The sequence below is a fragment of the Syngnathoides biaculeatus genome, chromosome 12 (assembly GCF_019802595.1).
Source record: "Syngnathoides biaculeatus isolate LvHL_M chromosome 12, ASM1980259v1, whole genome shotgun sequence".
NCBI classification, from domain to species: Eukaryota; Metazoa; Chordata; class Actinopteri; order Syngnathiformes; family Syngnathidae; genus Syngnathoides; species Syngnathoides biaculeatus.
In genome coordinates, this window is record NC_084651.1 from 16,861,373 (window position 1) to 16,883,850 (window position 22,478).

A 22,478-nucleotide genomic window follows, 5' to 3' on the forward strand; every position below is an offset into this window, starting at 1 on the left:
CAGTTTCTGCTTTGCCACTGAAATTACTACAAAACATTCTTTCCTCTGCTGAATGGAGGAACCTATCCCCTTGCCAAACCAAATAGATCTCTAAATGTTGTTGTCTTTATAACAGGGTAGGGAGGGGGGAGGCCATGACACTTCTAGTTTTCCCGCCTAATTTCAAACTTGTCAACACACTACTTCCTCAAATAAGTTTTGTTAGCTTCAATCAAAACAAAAAACAAAGGCTTACTTCCTTCATGTCCAAGGTACATTACAAAGCAATTCTTCTTCACCTGGATATCATCCAAATGTTGAGTTTGAAATGTCATTCAGTAAATCCAGTTGGGTTACAACACCAATCCTGTTAAGTCAAACCAGTTGTACACCTCTCTTTTTTTATGTGTCCAATTACTGTCTGTGATCTGTAAATATCTCCAGCTAAATTTTTCCATTCAAAAAATTACCCATTCACTAAAATGACTTTATTTATTCGCTTATTTTGGCGCATGGGTTGAGATATTGGCCTGTAGCACCATGTTGTGGGGCTCATTCTTGGACCTGATTTCAAATAGAATTTCAACATCTGCATGCATTGAGATGCACCTTTGTATTTTATTACACCTATTACATCAAAACAATAGCTGTGTTTGTTATAAATGACAGTCATCTAATCGTTTGCAAGAACTATGACTCTTAATATAGCACCAACCATTGCAATGTAACACTTTTTTTTAATGATTGACAGCCATATACAAGACGTTTTTCAGTCTTACTTGAATTAACCTTTATACACCCAAATTTTGATCACTGGGCTGCTCTCAATTTAAGTAATAGCACAGCATTTGAAAGTCAATTACTTAGAATTACAAGATGATACTCTAGCAAAACATTCAGTCTTGTAACAATGTGGAGTTCTGTCCGTAAGTGTGTGTACTTTGGAGCTGAAAGAGACTGGTTCAAGAAGCCTCAGTTTGGACAAAAACAAAAAGACAACTCTTGTTGGAAAGTTACTAGTCTGTTTGCTGGCTACTGATTAAGATCCACCACCGCAGCTCAAGTAGTGCTGCGCTCTTTGTGTGCCCCTTCATTCTCAATCGCTTCCTACATGTGTGTGATTTATTTTTCTGTCGCATGGAAAATTAAGTATACATCTGAGTGGGAGTTGCATTCTCCCTTGAGGGACATGAATAAGTTTAAATATACAGTACAAAAGGGTACACAATATGTATCTAGGGAAAATCTTAATAAAATGGTAATAGCTTGATTAAAGAACCAACAGTTCTCCATTGTTAGTTGTCTAACGTGTGGGCGGCAGTGGTCAGGCCAGCTCTATTTTGGGTGGGTTTAATGCCACCCAAGATGTATCTTAGCCTACTGTCCTCAAAACAATTGTAAAAAAACTTTTTTTTAAATTAAATTTTTATGTTTTTAGAAAAAAATGTTCTGTGGTTATTGCACAAAGCTTTGGCATTGACAAAAAAATCACCTTCTGAAAATAAGTTGAGAAAATAGGCACTTGGGTTAACCGGGCTGCTACAGTGCACCTCCTTGTAGTCCTCATATCTATGGTCACAACATGTGACACAAATTTTCAGCTGTGTTTATGCTAATGACCAGGTAATGCTTGATTTACAACCCTAACAATCTATAAAATGACAGTTGAGCACACAGTAATGCTTCGTTGCAGGATGTTGCCAGGCAACGTAGTGTAGGAATTTTTTGGCACAGACACTTTTTAAACAGACCTTCGCCGTGGCAAGAGATCATAATTAAAGTAAGACTAACAAGAGGTATTTTGGCAACATTTTTTTTTCTGGAAAGGAAATGCGCCCACTTTCTTTACATTGTCATTCAATCTGCGACCTCAAAAGAATTGTGCACAGGACTTAAACCGGGGCCATATAGTATTCAAATAATGAAAATAGAAGACAAAAACCAATATCCATTGTGGTTTCAAGGGGCCAAGTCAGGAATAAAATGTACACATTCTGTTCTCACTCCACTGGGAGATGGAGATGCATTTCCATTCTTAAGCCATCTTGTCAGGGTAAGTTATTGATCTTACCATTCAAATTAGCCGTGCCTCTTGCCCAATTAGCTGGGATAGGCTCCCGCACACCTAGTGAGGATAAAGTGGCACGAAAAAAGGATCGATAGATATGCTTTTGAAGCCTCTATTATGGTATAAAAGTGATTGGATTAGCAGGGGCTCCTGTGGGCAATCAGAAACGGACACTGAGAGGATGGCTTTGATCTCTGTGAAGTTTTATTTCAAGTATCTGTCTGTTGCCTCACTATTGTCACCATGGCAGAAGTGGCTTTTGCCTGTAGCCTCCTCCTGGTGGGATGTGCCTGGAACACAGACAGGTTTCTGGGGGGCATCCTAACCAGATGGTCTAACCACCTCATCCGGCTCCTCACAATAGGGAGTAGTAGTACCTCGACTCTTAGCCTCTCCCTGATGACCGAGCTTCTTACCCTATCTCTAAGGGAGAACCCGGACAGACACCTTGTGGGCGAAACTTATTTCGGCTGGTTACATCCACAATTTGGTTCTTTCGGAATACCCACAGGGTAGAAACATACACTGCCAAAACATCCACTGTTAAATCAGCAAAAGGTGCTTATATTGCTCTGTAGTGTTTGGCCTAGTAACAGCATCGTGAAATCAGCCTCGCAGTGAAAATACCTTTATCAGCTCCCTCCACTCTTCTTCAGACCCCAGGGATGAGAATTTTCCGCCGATCGGCGGATTTCCGACTTTTTCAGACCTCATCGACAGACATTTTCAGTGTTTTTCCAAATTGGTCATTCTCATCCCTGAGACCCTCAGTTTCATTCTGGCATAAAATCCCAAAATCCAAACACTTCTTTGTTTGACGCCCCCACCTGTCCTGCTGTCAAAGTCAGTGTGTTCATTAGCAGGAATGAGGGAAAAAAGTGATCAGCTTATCTTTGCTAATACCATTGAATAAAGTCTCGGAAAAAGGATTTCCTTGTTTAGAAAATGCTCAAGGTTGCATTTCCATTTTTCTGACATTGATGAAACACCAAAATGTTGTTATTAGCACACCCTATGGCCACAACTGAACAGTGCTTAAGGAATAAAATGTAATTAGCTAGTTAGAATAACTTTCAGAATGGTTTTGCAGGTATGCCATCATGTGTGGAATTATGGCCGAATATGACACAGTGCAGAACAAAATCAAGAATGGCTACATCTTTAAGGTAAGTTGTCGTCGTTACCATGTTGCTAAATACAGTCAAATGTTTGTATGTTAAGCGTATACATTTTAGTTTTTGTGTGTGTGTGTATGGTATGAAGTCTCGTCTTTGGAATAGTATAATGACCCCTTGCCCGTTCGCTGTTCACCGAACGTGGCCCCTCATATTTAGTTATTTTTTTAATGTTCTGTATTTTCACAATCAGAGAGGTCTTAAATTCTCCTCAAAATAGACAAGTCACCATGTTAGACATGGCGCCTTACAATGCTGAGTTCCAACATTTGCAAATGTTGTTGTGTGACTTGTCCAATAAAGTACACTAAAACACACTGGTTACACTGTTAGCATGCATGCTAGCGCATGTTTTGGTGTATACATAAGCTACCATATGATAGTGCTAACGAGGCAGAGAGGAAGAATTGCATTCCACATCTGTAAGCAAAAACGTACAGTGCCCCACACAGTGCCTGTGTAAGCAGGTTGTTACTGACGATGTTGTACGCACTCACGATGTCACATCGAAACTAAAATGATCACACCCCAGCAAACAGAATAGCATAACTAGCAAATAATAAAACAAAAAAGAAGGACTCAAAAAATAATTGACACAAAACATGCACTTTAAATGCTATTTACGGCCACCAAGCATGCTGTAGTTAGTAAGTATATAGTATATACATATATATATATATGTATTTATATATAGTAGCGTAATAATAGGAACTACTCACTTAAGTCAATGAACCACTCCCACATCCTTTATGCTTTGTCACATAAGCATGTGTGTATATTTAATAATGGCGTATAGGCTTTTATCATCTGTTGGCGTCCTCCCCAAAACACAATTTACCTGAAAAGGTATTTGACCGGTGAGCAAAAGGAGCAAAATTGGCGAGTGTAAAAAATGGCACAGAGGGCGAATGGAAAAGCAGGAGGGGTGTCTGTCTTACTCAAGTGTGTGTCTGCTTGCGATTGCGTGTGTGTGACATGTTTGTGAAATATCTGTGGGTTAGTGAAGCAGGACAGATCAGGTCAAAACAGAATGTGATGAAAATAGCACCTGTGTCATGAATATGAAAATGAAAAATTTCCCCTTGTGTGTCTGGTGTCCTCCTGCTTCAGGATCATCTGGATAAGGCCATCGAACTGAAGCCTCAAGACCCCCTGTCCTACTACCTGCTTGGACGCTGGTGCTATGCTGTGTGTGATACCGCTATCTCTCACATCTCTCACTCATCCATAGGCACTGAAAGCTGTCCTGACCTCTCATCTCCCTTTGAAACACCCACCCTGTTTTCCCATAATCACTGCCTGTGTTTTGGGTTTCCTCGAGGTTTGTTATTCCTGGAAAGGGATACAGGATAGCAGCCCTTATTAGATTTAAAGGCCTTGTGTTTTGGCTATTTAGACCTCCTTAGTGACTTTCTAACATGGGCTGAGTATAAATGTGTCAATTTCATTTTTAAAAAAACACTTTGGTTTTGATGTATGAGTGTCCAGGAAAGGCCCCCTGGACAACTACTTATTTTTTTTAACGTAGTCTTATTTCTGCTTTGGCGGCACGGTGGATCAGCTGGTAAAGCATTGGCCTCACAGTTCTGAGGACTCGGGTTCAATCCCAGACCCGCCTGTGTGTGCCCCTAGGTGTGATTGTGAGTGCGACTGTTTGTCTCTAGGTGCCCTGTGATTGGCTGGCAACCAGTTCAGGGTGTACTCCGCCTCCTGCCCGTTGACAGCTGGGATAGGCTCCAGCACACCCCACAATCCTCGTGAGTATAAGCGGCAAAGAAAATGGATGGGTGTATCTGCTTTGTCGATACTTGACCAAGAGCCCCCCCTTTCCTTTCATTGGCTACCTCCGTATAGAAGACCCACTTGTGTTTGTTATTTTGGCAGTGTTTGCTCAAGAGCTGAAAGGGAAGATCTTTGTTAGTGACATAGATAAGTTGGCGAAATTCGAATGACCTAATTTCAGGCCCCTCGGCAGAATTACGTGTGGAACTCGTGAATTCCTGGACGATTTTCATTTATATTTCATGCTTACTGAGGCATCACGGAAACATTATTGTATCTCTCATAGTAAAAAAAAAAAAAATTAGTTTGGTGGAATACAGTGTGTGACCATTAAATCACATTGCAAGCGCGAACATATTTTCACTCAGCTTCTGTTCTTTATGTTGATGCTGCGGCAGATTGTTTTCACAATGTCGGGTCAACCTGTCATTCTACTACTAGCAGTTTATTTGGAGCATTTAGATGACTCATTTATTTTACTAGTTATTTTTTCAGAGTTGGTGCAGTCAAAATGTCAGACTAGCTGTCATAAAGGCAATGAGTTTTTGGGAGATTACTGTCATTGAAGTCAACAACGTGCAAATTTAATAATAATTTTAGGAGTCAGGAGCGGTTTGCTCACACCTGATCTGTTCATAGTGTAAATTTTATAGGCTATCTGTTGTGTTTGCATGTCGCACAATGATCTATTCTTTGGACTAGACGTTTGAACGCTTCCGCTGTGATGCTATTGCAATACTGCACCTGTAATTAGGCAGTCCACAGACAAATGGTGTGGAGCAGACATTTTGTCTAACAAACAATGAATGAAATAAATGCAAAGAAATGCTGGTGCCTAGGTACCAGTGCATGACCACAAATATTCATGAAAATCCAAAATACTCTTGATGCCTGTTTTACCCTTAGCTTTTTATGTCTTTGATTTTACTCATGGTTTCCTTGAGAGATTTGCTCAAGATACTTAAGAAACATCTAAATTCAAATCCCATCGGCTGTTGTTAGTTATGCAGTGTTCAAGTGGAAAGAGCAAGTGTTCGCTAGCTCCTTACGTGTCGTACAATGAGCAAGTTCTTTTCTATTTCTAAACATTTGGTCAGTTGCGGCAGTGATCGATCACAGTTGAAAGTAAGTTTATATTCATCCTTCCATTACCTACAATATATAAACTAAAAAAACATCACATACATATTTGGGCTATAAAAGTGCGTCTTTATGGACGTTGTTTATAGAGTTTGAGGCTGAAACTGCATAAAAAGAGGACTCCGAGCAGACTTGGTGCTGTGCATTGAAAACTGATCAGTCATCTAGCTTTTAGCTTAGCAGATTTCTTTTTCTTAATGCATGAGATTGTACTACTATCTGGTGTCCCTTTTTGCAGGTGGCCCAGTTGTCTTGGCTTGAGAGGAAAGTTGCTACTGCATTGTTTGGAGAACCCCCCACTGCCACGGTTGAAGATGCACTAAAGAATTTTCTCAAGGTGCTGTTTTGTCCCCCTTTCAAACTAATTACTAGGTCATATCCATTTGGTAAAACAGTGACACAAAGAAAATGTTCATCCACCTTTCCACTAAGGGCTCTGCCACTATTTTTAATGTTTCAGTTGTTTAATTTTATTATTTAATGTTGTTAAAAATGGTATTTATTTATGTATTTATTTTCACATTTGACGAAAAGATAAAAAAAGAACAAAACAAAAACCTCTTCTAAGTACACTGGCCTCTCAGAACTTGCCGAGTTTGTCAGTCAACCAGGATCAATCAGTATTATTTCAAGGGAACTCTCGTCAAAAACTGAACAACAACCCGAATAAAAACATTGACTATCTGACAGTATTCTTTTGACAACAGACACTCGTCCAGAACGTAGGGTGTGGCGATTAATCGAAATTTAATCAAGGTTTTGATTTTGGCTTCTCACAGACATAAAGATACTATAATCTAAGAAAAATCTATGTAAATCTATGAAAAATGTAAAAATGCTATATCGGGCAAATGCACTCTGAACGCACTGTGTTGCTTGCAGCAATTGTATGATGGAATTTTTTTCTGCACTCCCTGAGTGTCTTTTAAGCTTTTTATTGACATCCCAGTTGAGGTTCACTCTAAAACTATACACACAACAAAAATAATTACACACATTGTATATTCAAATAAGAGACATTGTTTTAGAAATTGCCATCTTATGCTAACAGTCAATGAAAAACCTTATTGATGGGCTATCTAACATTAGTATTAGATCACAAGAGGAATTTACCTTATAATAATGAGTATTCACACACAAATGCCGTCGTAACAGACAGACAATATTACAGTCCTGTACAGAATACTGTTTTCTTCCTAATTTTTCAAAAATGAGTTTAATACAGTTTTATTGTGATGTTTTTTTGTCTACTCTTTTTTTTTTTATCTAGTTGTAAATATGCACCTCCATCCATGCATTACACCACACTGCCCATACGAGGCCGAGGTGCGTACAGCAGGAACAGCTGATACGGTCATGTCTTTGTACAGAAAGACACAAATGCTTTTTCCCCTGACTGTCTGACATAAAATGTGACAAAAGTTTTCCTGTTTTAGGTCTATTAGGATTACCAACATTATTTGTATTCGCCAAATGTCAGGATATTGAGAAAAGGTTTTTTTTTTTAGACAAAAATAGTGTTGTTGAAAAGTGTTTGTCCCCATTTTTGCATGTTTGTCACCGTTAGATGTTTCCCATCTTCAAACAAATTTAAATATTAAACAGCACAAAACACACTATCAGCACAAATTTTGTTTTTTAATCCATCCATTCATCCATTTTCTGAGCCTATTATCCTCACAAGTGTGGAGCCTGTCTCAGCTGTTATTGGGCAGGAGGCGGGGTATACCCCGAACTGGTCGCCAGCCAATCGCAAGACACGTGGAGACAGACAACAGTCTCACTCACAATAACACCTAGAAACAATTTCGAGTCCCCGATGAATGCATGATTTTGGGATGTCGGAGGAAACCGGAGTGCCTGGAGAAACCCACACAAGCATGGGGAGAACATCCAAACGCCACACAGGCAGGGCCAAATTTGCTGTTGCACTCCCCCCCAAAATAAATAAATAAAACGAGTTCTCCTGCTCCGGTATAAACATCCTGTGTTCATCCACATATTTTTGTTTAACTGCATTTTTCCCAGGCATTTTGAGAGCGAAATCAAATTATTTCACCATCTGACTGGGAAACTTTGAGCAATTTTTATTCATTGCGAAAGATAGTTTTGTGAAAATACCATATTCACATTTCCCGCTGCAATCATGTCACCGAGGTCGTCCTGCGAGGTTAACTCTTCCTTCTCTCTTTACACAGCTGAGCTGGGTGGCGGGAACAGTCACGCCACTCTTATCTGGTCGCCATCACTTTTTTTTTCCCTTTTCACCCTCCCTGAGTGCAGTCTCATCTCACTCACACGGCGACACACAACGCACACATACTGAGCTTGTCACATTACCCATAAATACTGTAATAAACTCAAGAAAAGTGTGCATGGAAATCCCATCACAAACGCAAGGACCGCTCGCTGGCAACTACCATAATGAACTTCAGTAAAGCACACGCGTTTGTGTACGCACATAATCATAACAGATATGCTTTCGTGCCTTCACGAGAGCCGCACGAAAGGAGGTAAATAGCCTCATGCAACTCAAGAGCCACGGGTCGTAAACTACTATACAGTATAATAGACAGTAGATAGTTAGACTCAAAATTTAAAGGAAGACTCCCCAAAATTCATATGTACACTAAACCATCCAATGTGAAGTAATATTATTATTACATATGTTTTGGACATTAATTGAAAAAAATCATTTAAAATACATTTTTTTAAATCCAAGCAAAATCGGTGCCAGCTTTCACAGCCAAACGCGGAAGAAACATCCTTGACTCTGCCCCTGATGTCCCCGGTGCTTAGCATTACAGACTATTGGTTCTAGCGAAGCCAAGATGCTGACGTGTTGTGCAACAAAACTGAGAAAACGCACCCAAATGTCTCCTTCTTAACCTCCCATGGAGTTAACCTGACAGTATAAAGCTGTGGCTGTCACACTTGAGGCTCATTCACCAGCAGGGGAAATTTGCACGCATCTAATCATTACTGGTTATTAGCTGCTTAGTTATAGCCTCTCGTGCTAATACTGTATAAGCAACAACATATTTTATGAGGCGACACAGTGGCGCAACTGTTCAATCCCGGACTTCCGTGTGTGGAGTTTGCATGTTCTCCCCATGTCTTCGTGTGTATAAACGTGCCTCCTGCCCGTTGACAGCTGGGATAGCCTCTAGCATTCCATTCGACTATCGTGCAGCTAAGTAAATGAACGGATGGATATATACGTGTAAGCACACAACACTTCCCGGTTATTACTTACAGCGATGCACACAAGCAAACACCCCCCCCCCCCCCACGCCATTCCCGCCGCGGTCGAACGTGAGAAGCTGGGTGCTTGAAAAGTACAACTTGGGAAGAAAAAAAGAAGTCTGGCCACGCCTGTTGTATATTCTCTACATCGAGACCAACTGCTCAGAAAAGCATCAAATCTCCGCGGTCCATTTCATGGGACTGTTATTGTTCGTCGTCAGCACCACGTCCCAGCCAACACGTCGACTTCCACCTGTGTGTATTCTGGCTCAAACGCTTGAACATTGCACATTGTTATTTTTTTTTTTTTTTAATTTGCTCAATGGCAGGAGTAGTAATAGCACAGAGTATCGAGTCGTTGTTATAATCGCTTTGTTGGCTCTGAGCACACAACACTTCACGGTTATTATTTACGGCGACCCGCACGTGCAAGCCTCCCCCGCTGCCGGTCGTTCGCAAGGGGCTGACTGCTAAAAAGTACAATTTGGGGCAAACAAAACTCTGGCCACGCTTTCTGTATAATCTCTACATCGAAACAAACTTCTCAGAAAAGCATCAAATCTCCACGGTCCATATAATAAGACTGTTACTGTTCGTCGTTAGTGCCACGCCCCCTCTCCAACAAGTCAGCTTCCGGCTGTGTGTATTCTGGCTCAAGCGCCCAGGCTTCAACATTGTACCTCATGCTACTTTTTTTTTTTTTTTTTTTTTCACAAAAATCGGCCACAAAATGCCACTAAAGGTGAAACGTATCCATGAGCAATGGGGGCTCAGAACAGGAAGCACTGCTGGCGTGGCAAACGCTGATTGGCTGTCAGTTTTTCAGCCGGGCTCATTGGAATGTCTGAGCGAGAGAGGAATTTTGATAATACTTTTCCAATTTAGAAATGTTTCTTGGTGAAATCTGTGGATAACTCTGGCATTAAAAGAAACACTGAACCCTCATCTACTAACTTTTAATGTGCGCTGCGTTCCTATTACTTTCGAAAAAGTCTTCCTTTAATTTGGGGAGTTAAATAAATACAGTTTTGAAGTCAATAATTGTTTATCAAAATGATTTCAATCATCAAAATTATTGTGATATTTTTTTTCATAATCGCCCAGCCTTACCAGAACACCCAACAGTTTTTTGTCTTAATTCATAATCACCCAACCCTACCAGAATTCCCAACTGTGTCACCAATGCTTCCTTTCTAGTGGCCCTTTCTCCTGCATTGCAGCTAACCCTTCGTGGATCTTATTTCATCATCTTCGACACATGGCGAGCCTGCTGGCAGGAGATTGCCTTCACCCTCGAACATGAAAGTCCCACCAGGTGGAAAGCTACCCCACAAACATGGGTCACCCTGAACTGATTGAGTACAGGAAGTCACCCAGCTTAAACACAACATATACTTTTGGGAGCTGCGCTCATCATCAGACTGCACGTGTGGCCCTGCCAACCAGACTGCACACCACATCTTCTATGTGTACCTCACCCTCCGATCCCAAGGGATGCAAACCCTTGACTTACCAACCCCAATTTCGAGCCGGCTGCAATAGCTGACCTCAACTGAATAGCTGCAGGCCTCATGAAAAAAAAATGAAACAGCTGACTCAATGCTTAGCCGAATAAATGAAGACGTTCCTCTGTCCCATTTGATAAACGCTCTATTTCATGTTCCTCCCAAATTTCTCCTTTGCCAAGTTCTCAGAGGCCAAACCCTTGGTGTTTAGAGAGGCTTAATGTGTGTTCTCACATTTTGATTGTTTATATAGAGACACAAATTTTGCTCCCGGCTAATATTCCTGTGCGTGCCTCTTCCTCGCGTCTTGTGTATCTTTACCCATCCATTTATGATCCTTGTTATAACTTGCAGCCCACAACATGGAAGCAAAGCTGCCAGAACACGCATTTGTACTTTTTCAAATTCATACTGTGAGGGCAGAGATAATATCAGGCCTCCAGAAATCAACACATTTTTCTCTAAAAGTTGACCTTAACATTTCTCTCTTTCAGGTTGAAGACATCCATCCAGGATATTCCAAACTCAATTATGTTTTTCTTGCTAAGGTCTGTAACCTTACACTCGTTTTGAATATTGAAATGATTTTTCTTAAAATGACACTGCAAAATGGCAGGGATGATATTCCACACCAAAAATCAGCGATCCGTCTATTTTCTCTACCTCTTATCCTTCCTTCGTTGCGGGTATGCTCAAGCTTGGCACCCTGAACATTTCTGTAGCCAACCACAGGGCACATACATACAAACAACCAAGGATTCACACCCACATCCACAATAAAGGCAATTTTGAGTCTTCATTCAACCTACCATGCATATTTTTGGGATGTAGGAGTAAAACGGACTGTCCAGAGAAAACCCACACAAGCATGGGGGAAAATGTGCAAATTCTACACAGGCAAGGCAGTAATTTGAACTCCAGTCCTCAGAACTATGAGACCGATGTGCTAACCAGTCTGCCACTGTGCTGCCCCTAAATTCACTATTATTTGTCATTTTTTGCTCCTTCGACATGTTTCATCTGATTCTATTCCAGCTCCAACATATTCCAAAAATTCAAGGGAACGATTTTCCTCATTCAAAAATTACACACATTTCCCACAATTCCACATTTTACACCTAAGAGGTTCCCAGGCATTTCCTTTGAGATATTAAACAAAATATTTCAACATAATTCATTCAAAACATTCAGCTCACTCGGAACTTTTCGGCCACGTTTCACATTTTCTCACGTTCCACTCTATTTTACTCTATCTCCTGCCTCTATGTCTCTTGACCGATTCAAACTTCAAAATATTTTCCACCTTATCCAAATTCCACATTTTTCCCATCTTCACACGTTTGACATTTTTCCTTCCTCCAACATTTCTTGACTGAATCATACAATTCTAAGTACAAAAAAATTTCACATTCCCCAAATCTTTCCATGCCACAAATTCCAGTTTTCAGTCACATTTCACATTAACCCACATTAAGACACGTTCTACATTATTCCCTCCTCTTTAAGCATTTATTTACTTATTCAAACCCTTCCAACTACAATGTATTTTTCACATTCCGACATTGTCACATGATCCAAATTCCACTTTTTTTCCCACCCACATTTCACATTATACGACATTAAAATGCCCAAATCATTTTTTCCACATGAAAGCGGATAGTACATTATTCCCTCAGACTTAATTTCTTGACCGATTCAAACCATTACATCCATCCATTTTCTTAGCCACCTATCTTCACGAGGGTCACGGGAGTGCTGGAGCCTATCCCAGCTGTCAATGGGGAGGAGGCAGGGTACACCCTGAACTAGTTGCCAGTCAATCACAGGGCACATAGATACAAACAGCTGCACTTACAATCACACCTAGGGGAAATTTAGTGTCCAATTGATGTTGTATGTTTTTGGAACGTGTGAGGGAACCTGAGTGCCTAAAAAAAAAAAACCACGTAGGCACGGAGAGAACATGCAAAGGCCGGGATTTGAACTCCGGTCCTCAGAACTGTGAGGCCAACACTGTACAGCTGCTGAACTTTGATTTGCTTATTTGTTTGGTTGTTAGTTGAACTGGGTACTTCTTAGTTGATGCCAATATAAGTTCCAGATTAATGAAAAAATTGTTGCACTTACACAATTGGGACTGAAACTGCCAAGTGAAATTGCTCAATCTTCACAAAAAATTATGCTCTTCTGAGAGGTGCAAAAATGTTGGTTACCTTATTTAGCTACTTGAAAAGGACAAAAAATTAGAAAGATCTCTCTGTATGCACTACTGCAAACTATAGACACTTTAACAAACGTAAATTGATATCTTTAACAGTCTCAATCATAACTGAGCATTATTATTTCTGTAAAGACAGCATTTTGAATACAAGTACTGATCTTATTAGAGTGCTGTTTTAAATCATGTTCGTATTTCCAGAATGTATTTTTTGTATCTCCATAAGGACATTCTTCTTCTTTGTGCCAGTGTTACAGAGACGTAGGGTACAGGAAGAAGGCGAGGGAGATGTGTGAAATGGCAGCGTCAATCCAGTCGGTTTCAAAAGAGGTAGGAATTGTCACATAGAAAAAAAATAAATCAAAAAATTCTACTTATTTGACTCTTTGCCCATGCATCGTACCTCTTGTGCTCTTAACACTTTGCAAAGGTACATACTTTACTAACTGGTATTTTGTGCTATGAAATAATATTTCTGTGACTTGCTCAAGTCCAGGAAGCTAAATGTACCAGGCCAAATTTTCACAAGTGTATACTAAAGTATTTGCATTTTATGTTACAAAAATAAATACATCTGCTGATATTAGTCTTAGTTTTTGTTGTGCTTTAGCTTTGTGAAAGGGCGTTTGGCATGTTTTGCTTTCTTTATGTTTAAAGCAAGTTACAGTGGGGCCAAAAGTATTTAGTCAGTCAACAATTGAGCAAGTTCTCGCACTTACAAAGATGGGAGATGCCTGTAATTTTCAGCATGGCTGTACTGCTCTTTTGAGAGACAAAATGAGGGGAAAAAATACAGAAAATCTGTTTCCTTTTTTTGTCAAAAATATTACCAAATTATGGTGGAAAATTGGTATTTCGTCACCTATAAAACAAGCATGATTTCTGGCTACCATAGGCCTGTAACTTTTTTTTCCTCCTCTTTCCTCTCCATTACTTGTATTTAAAGTATTGTATTAATACTGATAATTAATATTACTAGTATGAAAGACAAGTGACCACAACTTCAAACAGTCGCACTCCAAACTTCGCCATGGCCAAGACCAAAGAGCTGTCAAAGGACACCAGAAACAAAATTGTAGCCATGCACCGGGAGGACTGAATCTAAAAAAGGGAAGTAGCTCGGTGTGAAGAAATCAACTGTGGGAGCAATTATTGGAAAATTTAATATATACGAGATCACTGATAATCTCCCTCGAGGTGGGGCTCCACGCAGAACTCGCATATTGGAGTAAAAATGATCACATGAACGGTGAGCAAAAATCCTAGAACCACGCAGGGGGGGACCTACTGAATGACCTGCAGAGAGCTGGGACCAAAGTAACACACCACGCCGCCACAGGGACTTAAATCTTGCACTGTGTCTCCCAGCTTAATACAGTATATGTCCAGGCCCATCTGAAGTTTGATAGAGCACTTTTGGATTGGGAGGTTGTCATATGGTCAGATGAAACCAAAAGTGAATGGTTTGGTAAAAACATCATCTTGTCGTGTTTGGAGGCGAAGTAATGCTGAGTTGCATCCAAAGAACACCATAGCTACCACAAAGCATGGGGACACGGGGGAGTATCATGCGTAGGAGCTCTGCAAAGGGACCAAGATGACTGGTGTGTGTAAAGAATGAATGGGGTCATGTATTGTGAAAACCTTCACATCACCAAGGGATGAAGATGAAATGGGGCTCTCGCCACGACATTGATACCAAACACACCGCCAGGGCAACATAGAAGTGGTTTCGTAAGAACAATTTCAAGATCCTGGAGTGGCCCAGCTTGTCTCCGGGTCTCAACTCGATAGGAATTGAAAGTCTGTGTTCCCCAGCGACAGCCCCAAAACATCTTTGCTCTAGAAGAGATCTGCAAGGAGGAATGGGACAAAATACCAGCAACAGTTTGTGAAATGAAAACCTTGTGAAGACTTACAGAAAACGTATGACCTCAGTTAATGCCAACAAAGGGTAAATAAAATCTTGAAATGAATTTTTATTAATGTTTACATACTTATCATTATAATTTGCTAATAAATACTTTAAAAATCAGATCTGATTTCTCAGATTTCGTTTTCTCATTTTGGCTCTCCTAGGTGAGCTATACTGATGATGAAAATTACAGGCTTCTCTCATATTTTTAAGTGGAAAACTTGCACAATTGGTGGCTAACTAAATACTTTTTTTGCCCTACTGTATGTTCCACTCATTAATCATTACTGTATTAAACTGCAGTGCACTAATATAAAGGGTCTCTTAATAGGATGAAGAAGCACAGAAGGAGCTGGACCTTCTTTGCCCAGAACTTGGTGTGTTAGAACCTGAAGATCAATTGGATCTGTAGCTTCAACTGCTACAGGCAACATGTGTGTGCAATGAGTGCACTGAGACCACAAGAGTTCTCTCAGTGAGAGGCAAGTTTGTGGAATTGCAACATCACTGGGAGCAAATTGAGTGACAGAGTCACTACTGGTTCATGTGAAGAGGAACATGATGATCGAGAGGAATATTGCTTTATTGTTATGGTTGATGTGGCTGGGCCCTTGCTGCATACGTGGAGTCACCCCTATATTTCAAATAATAATTCACTCCTTCACAGTATGTGTGAATTATTCACTTTCCGTAGGAAAGTGAGCCTTGTTGTGGAACTTGTTGCTATTAACTGTTCCGTCCTGTTTGTGAACAACATCAACAACAAAAGGCTCAATTACATAACCAAAACAGTCAGTGACTACTTGTTCTCCTGTCCTTTTTGATAAGGCTCCCATCATTTTGGGCGTATCTGACTAAGGGACATATTCTCCTCATCATCTGTCTTTTTATGATTACTAATATTATTTTAGCACCTGAGTTCCACACTTTCCAGGTACACACATTCTACTGTAATGACTTCTGGCCCACCCACCGTGAGTAAGTGGCACGTGTGTACACAACCACTAAAGAGGTGTGACTCATTTAAGTCAGAGCCCAGCTGTAAATCCTGGAGCGAGGAGACATTTGGAAAAGATCATATATATTATATATCATATTGTCTTGAGAGTGTTGGCAAACGTAATCATTAGGGCTGCGCGATTATCGCCAAAACAATAGTCATGATAATTTTGATCCACATTGTCGTCACAATTATTAATCATGATTGTTAGGGAAAGTTATTTTTATTACACTACTTTTCAACAAAGAATATGTAACATTTTTCAATGCAATATTAATCTGTAAATAAGAGTAAATGATGTAAAAAAATGCACCACTAAATGTCCTACTTTACCAAGAGGTGATAAATGTGCTGTTACAAAGTGCAATCTCAAATTGAAAAACCCTGTCGTCAATAGACTGAGTTTTCAAGGACAGTTGTGTCAGTTGTGATTCCCCTTTCTACTTACTTTCGCCACGCATTATTCTTTTCTTCCATTGCCTCTCTGCCAACATACTCAAAAGGGCAACTTCAAAATAAATGTGTCATATATTACAACATTTGACATCAATGTCATTTTCGGCTTTTATTCTGAAGTTGATCCTGGAGTGCGGTGTTGCCGCTCTATAAAGCATTGACCATACGTTCGCCCTCCCGTTGGCTGGCCAATTAAGTTCTGGGTGTTGCTGCAAATGCACTTTTCATGTGTAGCAGTGGTTGCATTTTAAATGGGAAAAAAATTGTCTGCACACCAGTGAACAAAGCAAGGGCCATAAAGGCATGGATGAGAATATTTGGTTTGGATGAATGTGACTAGCGTTAGGAGTCCCATAGCTCAGTGGTAAGAGCATTGGTTTGGTAAACCAGGGGTTGTGAGTTCATTTCTCACTGGGGCCCCCACTCCCCATCAGGGTTTGCAAGGGCATCTGGTGTAAAAACTGTGCCAAACAATTATGAGTGTTCATCTGAGATGATGTGCTGTGGTGACCCTGAACGGGACAAGCCAAAAGAAAGTTTATTTTTTATTTTTTTTTTTAATTAATGAATTTGACTAGCATGCACTGAGTCCTCCCCTCAAACTGATTAAACACCTTTGGGTTGATTTTGAACAGACAATGAGCCAGGCCTTCTTGTCCAACATCAGTGCGTGTCCTCATGAATATATTCCTGGTAAAATGGGCAAAAATTCCCATCAACTCATTCCCAAACCTTTTTGAAAGGCTTCCCAAAAGTTGAAGCTGTTTTCTAACTGGACATTGGAGGTCCAATATAGGAACTTGGGTGAGTCAGCTGTTGTTTATCAGCAGTGCCCTGCAACCAGGTTGTGCCACAGACCATCACTGAAGCGAATTTTATGACCGAATAGTTTCAAAATGTAACTCATTATCGTCCCATTACAGTAACTGTAGTTGATGTGAGCGGCACTTCTCCAACTCCAAGCCGCAGCAGTAGAAACTGAAAAGTTCCTTGCTGGTGATGAAAGTTCCACGCATGGTGGCAAAATCTTACACCAACTTATGTAGTATGTCGACCTTAAGTCATCTGCCTAACCTGGTAGGGACACGTAACAGCCACAGGGCACTCGGTGAGTGTATATAGGCCAGATGTGTCTTATACCGTCAGCACAAGTCACAACTCAGTATGGTGGTAGTCACCGTACTTCATTGAATCAAAAATGTGCAAATTGATTTTGCACATTCACGGGCCACTAGACCTCCAACAATCTCAAGTGTGTAAGAAGAAATGTGCTTAAGTCCTCAGTAGAATGTGCGAAGGGCCAGATTTGACACAGAACGCCCTCAAATCAGGGTTGGTCTGGTTGTGGTTAAAAAAATGAGACAATGAAAAATATGTTTCAAAACTTTTTCCAATAACCTGTACAGCACCATTTTATAAAATTGATGGATGGATATATCTTTTTGGAAAAAGGAAGTAAAAATATAGTGAGACAAATGTGGTTGCACAAGTTTACACGCCCTCTTATAACCGAAAAAGTGGCTGTTTTCATTCACATTCAAACTCAATGTAAAATGGGGATCAGAACAAACCTTACACCATTTCAATTGCCCCCAATCAACCTCAATTAAATTTCAAATGTTTAGATTTCCTCACCTTTTTTAAGAACAGCATACCTACAGTCAAGCGTGGTGACAGCATCAGGCACTGGAAATAAATAAAAGATAAGGTGGTTGAAGAGAAAAGGGGCTCCCACTAATTACAACTGCAGTGCCACGAAAAAGGTATTGGCCCCCCTTTTCAAATTCATATATATATTTGCATTGTTTCTCCAGTTAATGTTAAAAATCATCAAACAAATGTAAATATCAAATTTAACACATCCATCCATTTTCTGAGCCCCTTATCCTCACAGGGTCGCTGGATTCCTGGAGCATATCCCAGCAGTCATCGGGGAGGAGGCGGGGTGAACTGGTTGCCAACAATTAAGTCATGATACAACGGGGGGGAGGGTTAAGTAATTACTGTACTCTTTTACACATGAACAGGTAACTGGATAGCTTTTTCTTTTGTTGTTTTTCATTAATATCAATCAATGAAATCCTTGAAATACTGCATTTTAAGATTACTTGGATTATATTTATTTACGTTTGTTTGATGATCTTTAACAAATTGGGGAAACTCATCCATTCATCCATTTCAAGAGCCGCTTATCCTCACAAGGGCCGCGGGAGTGCTGGAGCCTAACCCAGCCACCTTCAGGCGAGAGGCAGGATAGACCCTGAACTCATTGACAGCAGGGCACATGTAAAGAAACGATTTGCACTCACATTCACACCTATGGACAATTTTATAGTCTTCACTTAATCTGCCATGGATGTTTTTGGGATGTGGGAGCAAACCGGAAAAGCAGGCAAAAACCCACACAGACACAGGTAAAAGCAAGCAAACTCCACACACGCGGTGACAGCATTTGAATCCCGGTCCTCAACCATGAGGCCACGTGGGTGTCTAATGGAAAAATATAATTTTTCACAGTATTGTACATTCATGGTGAGCTCTATTTGTATTTATTTGTTTTTTATTTATTTCTATGCCAAGCTGTCCACCAAACTGCTTTACTGTGCCGAAAAATATCAATGATGCCATCAATTACTAAACTTTGATTCTATTTTCATCACATTATAGTTGAGTATGAAAAATCTTAAATCTCTCAACGCTACAACAGTGGTGTGTAGATTTTTTTTAACATCCACTGTATATTTAATCACAGACATGGATTAAGACTTCACATTTTTAATTTATATTTTTAATTTGGAATTGGTTAAATTTTCAACAAATACATCAACAAATAATAGTGACAAGAAAAAAAACTCAAGCACTCAATAAACCACAACAGTGCCTCAATTAAAAGCTCTTTTTTTTCATGTATTTATTTAATGCAGACCTAAACATTCATTCAGAAAGTGGTTTCATAGTGTATTTTTATTGGGTGTGCTGTTAAATAGAGCCATTTAAGAGCAGGTTTTGTAATATTTTGTGCATGTAGCAGAAACTTTGAATATGTGACTCATAAAATACTGAATGTAATTTTGGATGAAGAACATTAATATATAATGGTTGGGGATTTGATTTTACCACTGTTGTATACATTCTCCTTTGCTTTAAAGACCATGCGAGATGTAGACCCGATGTAGGTTTGGCAAGTATTTTTCATTCTTTTTACGTCTTTTGAATCATTTTACATGTGATTTTATGTAAAATATATATATTCTATTTTCCACAAGTACAGTCCCCTCCAAAAAGAAGAGAATGGCAAGGTCAATTCCTGTTTTTCTTGTATAATGAAGACATTTGGGTTTTTCTTAATCAAAAGATGAAGATGAGACAAAAGTTCAGAATTCCAGCTTTTTTGTCTTAGCCTCTTCATATCTAGTTTTGTTAAACTTTTGTTTGAAGTCACCCACAGTCCACTATTGGAAGAAGACTTGGAGGGAAGAAATGCATGCCATACACCATGCAAACCACTCAGCAGCAAAAATAATTGGAAAACTTGACTGGATTTTGCAAAGTACGGAGATTTGCCACCAAAGTTTTATCGACTGATGAAACGGAGACTAACGTCTACCAAAGTAAAGGAAAACCCAAAGTATGAAAAAAGAAATGATCTGCTTATGATCCAAAACCATGGTGGAGGTAATTTCATGGCTTCAGCTTCCATGGCTGCTTCTGGAACGTGCTCACCAGTCTAATTTATGATGTAACTCATGATGCTACCAGCAGAATAAATTCTGAAGTCAACAAAACCATTTCATCGGGCATTTTACAAAAACGCATCCAAACTAACCAGGAGAAGCTTCATCGTGCAACAAGACAATGACCCAAAACATCCTGCCAACACAACAAAGGACTTCTTCGGGGGGGAAAAAGTGAAAGGTCTTAGACAGGCCAAATCAATCACTGGACCTTAACCCAATGGAACATGCATTTTATCTCCTGAATAGGATGCTGAAGGGATAACCCCCCCAGAAACAAGAATCTGAAAGAGGCTCCAGTAACGGCCTGGAAAAGCTAAAAAAAAAGAATTCAATAGTCTGGTTAAGTTCATGGGTTGCAGGCTTTTAATGCAGTTATTGCAAGCCACTAAATATTAAACGTTATTCTCTTTAAGTCGATTTAACGATGACTGTTCCAATACATTTGCTCATTCCGAAAGTGGGCGACTTCAAACAAAAGTTGTCCGGTCCTGAGTTGTTTTACACCTGAACATGTAAATACAATGAAATAAAAGTTGGAGTTATGAGTTATGAACGGAAATGAATAGATCTTGCTGTTCCAATAGTTTTGGAGGGGACTGTTTACTGGCAAGGTGATCTGGCATGTACGTGATTTTGCTCTGCTGAACTCTTGAAGCAATTGTGATAGTTGTATGGAAGATATACTGTACCCACTCTTTGACTTGTGTGCATGGACTCATGGATGGTACTAAAATCAATATTAAATCTGCAAAACAGATCTCAGTACTTCATGCTTTTGTGTGATTTATTTGACTTTTCATTTTGTCATCAACTAACTTTACATGGCATATACTTTTTGTGGCAGGAAAAGGCCATTTTTCCACGTCTGATTTGAGCAAAGAATCCGTTGGTCTGTTAATGTTTCAGCATTTCTGTTCATGTTTGAACAGCATTTACCTCCTAAATGCTATAAAATGACATGTAAACGGATACTACAACCCCAATTCCAATGAAGTCGGGGCTTTGTGTTAAACACAAATGAAAACAGAATATAATGAATACTTCTTTTTGACCTCCATTGTCACTACTCAGCGAAGACCGCCCCCTTTCCTCTGAATTGGTTGACTCCATTTAGAAGACCCACTTGCGTGAGCACCCATTTGATGTTGACAAGAGGAAGATGCACGATGACAGTTTGACCTTCAAATATGAATTCAATGGCAGGTTTTGCTTCAACATTTTCAGTGGTTTTGTCAAGGACCGTTCTGATATCAAAAGATATCAAATGATGGATGCACGTGTTAGTGAACGTTTTGCTCCTTCGGTCCAAATTCCTGCAACTTGTACTGCTACTACTACTGCAGTGCTACTAATGCTATACACCTAAAAAAGTTATTAGGATCTGTGTCCTGAAGCACACGTTAAAGTTACACAAGCGCAAGCACTTGAACTTTTCAATCTTTTGCCACATTTCAGGCTTCAAACATAAAGATATAAAATATTTTTTTTGTCAAGAATCAGCAACAAGTGGGACACAATATTTTATACTTTTTTAACAAATGAAAATCTGAAAAGTGGGGTGTGCAATATTATTTGGCCACTTTACTTTCAGTGCAGCAAACTCACTCCAGAAGTTCAGTGAGGATCTCTGAATGATCCAATGTTGCCTGATGATGATAAATAGAATCCACCTGTGTGTAATCAAATCTCCGTATAAACTCACCTGCTCTGTGATAATCTCACGGTTCTGTTGAAAGTGCAGACAGCATCATGAAGACCAAGGAATACAGCAGGCAGACTCGAGATACTGTTGTGGAGAGGTTTAAAGCTGGATTTGGATACAAAACGATATCCCAAGATTTGAACGTCTCAAGGAGCAATGTGGAACCAATCGTATTGAAATGGAAGGAGTATCAGACCACTGCAAATCTACCGAGACCCGGCCGACCCTCTAGACATTCACCTCGAACAAGGAGAAGACTGATCAGAGATGCAGCCAAGAGGCCCGTGATCACTCTGGATGGACTGCAGAGATCTACAGCTGAGGTGGGAGAGTCTGTCCATAGGACAACAATCAGTCGTACCCGGCACAAATCCGTCCTTTATGGAAGAGTGGCTAGAAGAAAGCCATTTTCCAAAGATATCCATAAAAAGTCTCATTAAAGTTTGCCACAAGGCACCCGGGAGACACACCAAATATGTGGAAGAAGGTGCTCTGGTCAGATGAAACCAAAATTGGACTTTTTGGCCACAATGCAAAACGACAAGTTTGGCGTAA

At 40.0% G+C, this 22,478-nt stretch overlaps 1 protein-coding gene across 2 annotated transcripts in view; it reads left to right on the forward strand.

Annotated features, from left to right (window-relative positions):
* The window catches only part of LOC133509869 (regulator of microtubule dynamics protein 2), a 41,654-nt gene extending 20,668 nt beyond the window's left edge, over positions 1-20,986 (forward strand). For both annotated transcript variants that reach the window (XM_061837289.1, XM_061837288.1), the window contains exons 6-11: positions 3,138-3,213; positions 4,333-4,410; positions 6,383-6,481; positions 11,390-11,443; positions 13,363-13,443; positions 15,360-20,986. In XM_061837289.1, the coding sequence (XP_061693273.1) occupies positions 3,138-3,213; positions 4,333-4,410; positions 6,383-6,481; positions 11,390-11,443; positions 13,363-13,443; positions 15,360-15,440 (469 nt within the window). In that variant the 3' untranslated portion in view covers positions 15,441-20,986. The remainder of the gene's footprint in view (positions 1-3,137; positions 3,214-4,332; positions 4,411-6,382; positions 6,482-11,389; positions 11,444-13,362; positions 13,444-15,359) is intronic.
* Positions 20,987-22,478: the final 1,492 nt, after the last annotated feature.